The sequence below is a fragment of the Eschrichtius robustus genome, chromosome 2 (genome assembly GCF_028021215.1).
Source record: "Eschrichtius robustus isolate mEscRob2 chromosome 2, mEscRob2.pri, whole genome shotgun sequence".
NCBI classification, from domain to species: Eukaryota; Metazoa; Chordata; class Mammalia; order Artiodactyla; family Eschrichtiidae; genus Eschrichtius; species Eschrichtius robustus.
Window position 1 is genome coordinate 101,702,874 of NC_090825.1, and position 6,000 is coordinate 101,708,873.

Sequence of the window (6,000 nt, forward strand, 5' to 3'; positions counted from 1 at the left end):
ACTGAAATTCCTATAAAAGTGTAGAGAGTAGAATGATCACTGTGGACTGGAGTAGCCAGGGTGCTTTCTGGAAGAGGGCAGATATTTTGTGATCCTTAAATCCGATTCATCCAGCTTCTTAAGCAGCATGTGCTATGCACTTGGCTTGACCATGAAGAACTGGAGGAACTTTCTGGCAAAGAGCCTCAGGGGCGAATGTCTGGAGTTAGAAAGAATAAGAAGTATGGATCATTGGTAGAATATTGATGTAGCTGAACAACTTGCACAGAAAGGGGATTCCTTCTTGAGAGTAAATGTCAATCATGAATTTGATGTAAAGGACGGAATGAGGTATGAGAGAGCCAGCCACTACATCTCCTTTCGTGGAACTTTGGCTGAGCCCATGTCATAAATCAGATTCCTATTGTCTTAGAAGTATTATACTAGTGATACATTCTTGAAACTCTTTAGCATTTAATTTAAAGATAAATTTTACTTGCATCACATGTTCGTGTTATAAGGCCTCTTAACAAAATGTTGAAGTTTCTGTTCCAGATACAGAATCTGGAAGTACCTTCACAGATACACTGGCGCCCATAAAAATCAGAGGAGTGTCTGTCTTTAAAATTCTGACAGTTAAACACTATCCTCTTATAAAATGCTAAAAATAAAACATTATTCTCTTAGCATGTGCTTTTTGGCCTTCGTTTTGAGTTTTCTGGGGAATTCAAAATAACTTTGGCTCAGGTCCCCAGCGACTGCAAGGTGGCTAAACTCCGTGGACTTTTCTCATTCCTCCTCCTTGACCTCTCATTAACTTTAGCCACTGGTGACCACTTTCCCCTCCTTCAAACACCATCTCCCCTTGGCTTTCCCACCTTTCTGCTTTTCTTCCAGACTCTGGCAGCTCTCCTGAAGGCTGACCTAGACCCTCTGCTCTTCTCATTTTACTTTCTTTGGAACAGTCTCCTTGCTGTGGCCTTGATGGCCTTGAGTATACAGCTGAGTCACAATACTATTTTTCCATCCCAACCCTCTCTGTGAGCCGCAGACTCTCACCGTGGTTGACAAGGCCCGCCGTGGGCTGGCCCTGGCCCACGTGTCTGCCGGGACCCCCTCACACACTCTGGTGCAGTCACACTGCAGTTCTTTCTGGGCCTCAGATGCGCTGAACTCTTTCCCCGCAGGGCACTTGCTGTTTCCTCCTCCTCGAACCCTCTTGTCCTCACACATTGTTGGCCCTCTCCTCTTTCAGGTGCAGCTTCAGGGAGCCTTTGCTGGCTCTCCTTTCAAGTAGCCTCCAAGAGCCCCTCCACCCCCTTACTTTTTTTTTTAAGCTTCACAATAAATGTTTATAAAAATAAATGAAAACCAACAAAAATAACAACAAAACCTTTCCCAAATCACATTCCTTCTCATCACCTCTCAAAGGGAAGCAAAGGCAAGGGCAGTTTTCTGAGTAATTTAAGCAGTGATGGACATTGTATCAAATGATACACGTAATGAAGCCAAAATCCAGTTTAGAGTGGAGTAAACTGTAACAGATGAGAAAAAAAAAAAAAAGACCTCTGATTATCTCATCAGTTACTAGTTGGTGGACCTCATTATAAAATAGCTCTATTCCATTCACTTTTCTCAGAGCGCCCTATTTGCTTCCTTTAGAACAATGATCACAAATTGTGTTGCCTCCTCTCTCTCTCTCTTCCTGTTGCCTTCACCCTCTAAATCTCCAGCATCTAGCATATGCTTAGCGCTTGCTGGACAGTGGGCACAGGGCCTGGGCATGCTCTGTTCCCTCTGTGGGACTGCTCTTCCTCCAGACACCCTCACAGCTGGCTGCTACAGCACTTCACTCAAATGGCATCTTTGCACAACGGTCCTCCTTTACCTTCCCGTCCCCTGTCAGTCTCTGGCCCCGTGCCCTGCTTTATTTTTTCTCCTTGCCTTTAAACCACTGCTTGACCTATTAGAGTGCTGTAGAATTACCCAAAGTATTTAGTGTTATTTTCCTTTTTGCCCTTTTTGCTGAACTTACTGGTTTGAATCAAAATGTTTACACTAAATAAGCTTATGATATAATTTCACTAACCTTAAGCAGACTCTTATATTTTGAGTGGTAAAGGATAAATGCGTATATGCTGATGCATGTAATATGTCTAATTTGGGCATTTTATTGAAAATTAATCGACAGCTTCATTTATGGCTATTGGTATCAATACACGTCTGCGTGTGAGAAACGTGTTTAGAATTAAAATTAACTTAGCTGAGTCATTGCTTTTGATCGGGATCTAAGTATGTAGGTATAAGTCCACTGCAAACTTTTAAAGATATGTTTTATTAAAAATTACGTGACTTCATGTTGGGTAAAAGCAAACATTAAGAAATCAAGTGAGTGTCATCAGCCAAAAGTAATTGCGTACTTGCGTATTGGAGATATTTTAAAAACACATTTTGTTTGTTGATTCACTTGTCTCCCTGACTAGCATATAAGTTCCATGGCAGACACTGTTACTTACTTATATTCCCAGTAGTTAGGCAGTGCTTGGTATGTGATAATAGCTGGTACTTACCATGTGCCAAGTTCAGGTCCAAGCACTTTGTTTCATTCATCAATTTTTACAGCAGCCTGTTAAGTAGGTAGTGTTATGAAATCCCTCACTAGTACCATCGAATGCATCACCACTCTGAACTCGCTCCAGTTGCTCTCTGAATGGCAGCCACAGTCATCTTTTCAAAACAGTTCGTTGCTGTCTCACTCTGCTTGAAATCCCTCAGTAGCTTCTCATCGCTTTCCAGATAAAGCCAGAATTCCTGTCCATTCTTACCAGGCTTGAATTGCCCCCCCTGCCCGTACGGCCACTCCTCTTGCTACACTTAGCCTCAGGCTCCCGCCTGCCACAGACTTTCCACCTGGTCAGCTCCCTCTCCTGAGCCCTCTCCTCCAAGAGCCAGATGAGGTCCAATCCCCTTGTAAGTGGTTTTATGTAGTAGGTACTCTGTAGAGGTTGAATCAATCAGTGAACATGTTATTTGGAAGCTCAAAGTATTGGGCCACTTAATTTCCTCATATAATAACTATACTTATTTAAATCCTAGATATAATTATGTGCAGACTGAAGTTTATAAATGAAAATTCTGAACCATGTGATAGACTGGTTCTCCTGTTCAAGTTATCTGTTCCTATTTTACCTGCTGTGATAACTAAACTGAGATACAACGTAACATGCACCTCTGAATTTCCTATAAAAATGTAGCTGATCTTTTCAAGTTTGACAAGTGTGGCTTTTGTCAGGAATCGGCCCCTATACGTTAGGAAGGCAGGCCCCTGTCCTCCTGCTCTCTAGAAGCTGGTATAATAGAACAAGCATACTCAAGACAACTTGGACTAAACGCCACTGTAAACCACAACGGAAAAACTGCAGCAAAGTATTCCCAGTAGAAATCTTGGAATTCCTTCAAGTATATTGAGATTTTGTTAGAAATTGAATTGCCAGTGTAATCCATCTTCCTTGGGAGAAAACATTCAGATAAAGAGCTGGGGCCTAGCAGCATTAACCATTAGAACATCCCTTAAATCAATAAGCTACAAATCTGGCCGTGCATTCCTGCAGCGCCTGGTGGTACACTCAAGTGGCTCGAGGCCGAAGCAGCATGACTGATGGCACATCCGAAACAAGGGCAAACTGTATGGTGATGCAGATCCCTGAGTTATGCCTAGGCCTTACCTTGTTACGTTCTACGAGATGCACGTATGTTTTATTGATGTGCATAAGAAAAGCAGTTTTACTTTTGTTTTTCAGATTTTCCAAATGTGGTTATTGAAGGAGTTCTCCATGGGATATTTTACCCTCATCTACAGCCCAGGTAGAAATCCTCCATGGCTAGAAGAAGCTGAAGCAAGTTTCGAAGTCGTAGTCAAGGCAATCGATACCTACCAAATTAACCTAAACTCTATGACATAATGGCTCTCGCTAGTGGTAAAATTCACAGCCGCAGCTTAATTCAGAGCAGGGACATTTCCATTAGAATGGTGCTTTTAAAAATAGAAACTGAACCAGGGCGGTGCTGAGGTTAAGGCCAAGTGTTTAAGAAGTAGAATGTAGCTGCCAATTTAGAAACCCAGGGAAAGGAAGCTAAGGAAGATCTTTGGGAGCTCCGAGCGTAGCAAAACAGTTACTCTCTGCTTCAGTCACGCCATTTGCTAATTGAAAATCTTATCCCGAATCATAGTGAGACTGATCAACTTTGGTAGCTTTTTTGTTCAGATTTTATGACACACTAATCTTTTCATCATGAGATTTTTCTCAGCCAGTGAATGGATAACATTCTGAAGTGCTGGCACCAGGAGAGCATCGCAGAAACACACTGTGCTAAATGTGAGGAAGGCACTAAACTGGAAATGAAATTATACTGACAAAATTAGGGCACTTTTAAAATCATGGCATTTTAATTTACATTACAGTGGAGCTGCGTCATATCCAGGGGTTAGCTTCTAATGTCGGCACATAAGATAAAATGGGGTCTCAAGATTATCCTTGAAAGCCCTTTAGAATGGTGCCATATTGGAAATCTCCATCCACGACAGCCAGTTTTTCCTCCGGTGTTGGAAGAGGTAACTGTTTCTTCCGTTGAAGTTGTTGGTGTTTAGGGGCTATTTTGTAGAAAAAAACACATAACTTTGAACACTAGAATGATACTTAGCCTTGCAAGATAACTGAGGGAACACCAGATTGGAAACACTCATCTTGGTTTACTCGAGGGCATGCATTCATTGAATAGGTGGTATAATTGCCAGATTGATTGTTATTTTCCTTATTCCTTATCATTTCCTTTTCACTGATCTCATGTACTGAATTAAATTAAATGTGTTTATGATATAACTCCACTGTATATCTTACAGACATTCAGATTTTGAGTAGTAAAGGATAAAAGCATATATGCAGCCTGTATATATGTGCCATATTTGGACATTTCCTTGAAAACCAGTTAATAGCTAGCCTATTTACGGTTATTAGTTAATAAGCTTCTGTGTGGGAGAAAAATATTTAGATATAAAACTAATAATTAAATCATGGTTGTTGATTAGGATCTAAATATACAGGTTTAAAGCTTGCTGCAGACTCTTAGAGATTTATTTATGATAGATGTGTTACTACATGCTGGAAATAAGCAAGAACTAAATAATCAAGTGTCATCAACCAAAAATGACTGAATAGTCAAGTGTTGGAGATATTTTTTAAATGTTTTTGTTATTAGCTATTTTGAGTTAAATAAAAACGAAGAACAAGAAATGTTTGGATATGTCTTCTACTGCCAGGATTTTATTGGAAACACAAATTGTGTCTTGTCTCTTTATACACACACACACACACACACACACAAACCTTTTCACATATTCATATAGACATTTATTTCTAATCTGACAAGGTAACTGTTAAATTACCTCATCTATTAAGCCAATAGGTACTCATTAAGTAGTTGATTTACCAAGATAGTAAGGGTTTTTAAAAAAGATAAAGCCCAAGAATCTTTGGTAGCACACTACTCAAGAACTTTGGTGGCACTACTACTCTTTTTTGAGAATTGATTTTTTTTTTTTAGTGATGACTTTCATTTCTAATTTTTATTTAAATGTTTAATATTCCATTTCGATTCCATTGCAGGACATAGAAACCACAATAGGTATTTTAAGCAGAATGGAATAATAAGAAGCAGTGCTTACAGAATCTTTTGTAAGGATGAGGGGAATGAACTCCTGGTGGGTCTCTAGACACGACTTCCAGAATGCTCCAGCAATTTCCAATACCCGCCTGCCAGGGGAGCTACAGCCTCTGCCTTTAGCAGGAATTCAGGGAGCTGGGAGGCTGCTACTGAAGGTATTGAAGTCAAAAACAGCACATGTAGCTTCGATCCAGGGATCAGCACGTAGGATCAGGAGGTAACTTACCACCATGACTACCTCATGGCAGCACCCAGGAAGCTGGCGACTGGGCACTAGAACAAAGTGTTCAGCTGTCACCA

The 6,000-nt window shown here is 40.6% G+C and overlaps 1 protein-coding gene across 1 annotated transcript in view; it reads left to right on the forward strand.

Annotated features, from left to right (window-relative positions):
• The window catches only part of SNX24 (sorting nexin 24), a 160,379-nt gene extending 155,187 nt beyond the window's left edge, over positions 1–5,192 (forward strand). Inside the window, exon 7 of the mRNA XM_068535768.1 lies at positions 3,780–5,192. Coding sequence (XP_068391869.1) covers positions 3,780–3,847 — 68 coding nt within the window. The 3' untranslated portion in view covers positions 3,848–5,192. The remainder of the gene's footprint in view (positions 1–3,779) is intronic.
• The last annotated feature ends 808 nt before the right edge of the window (positions 5,193–6,000 follow it).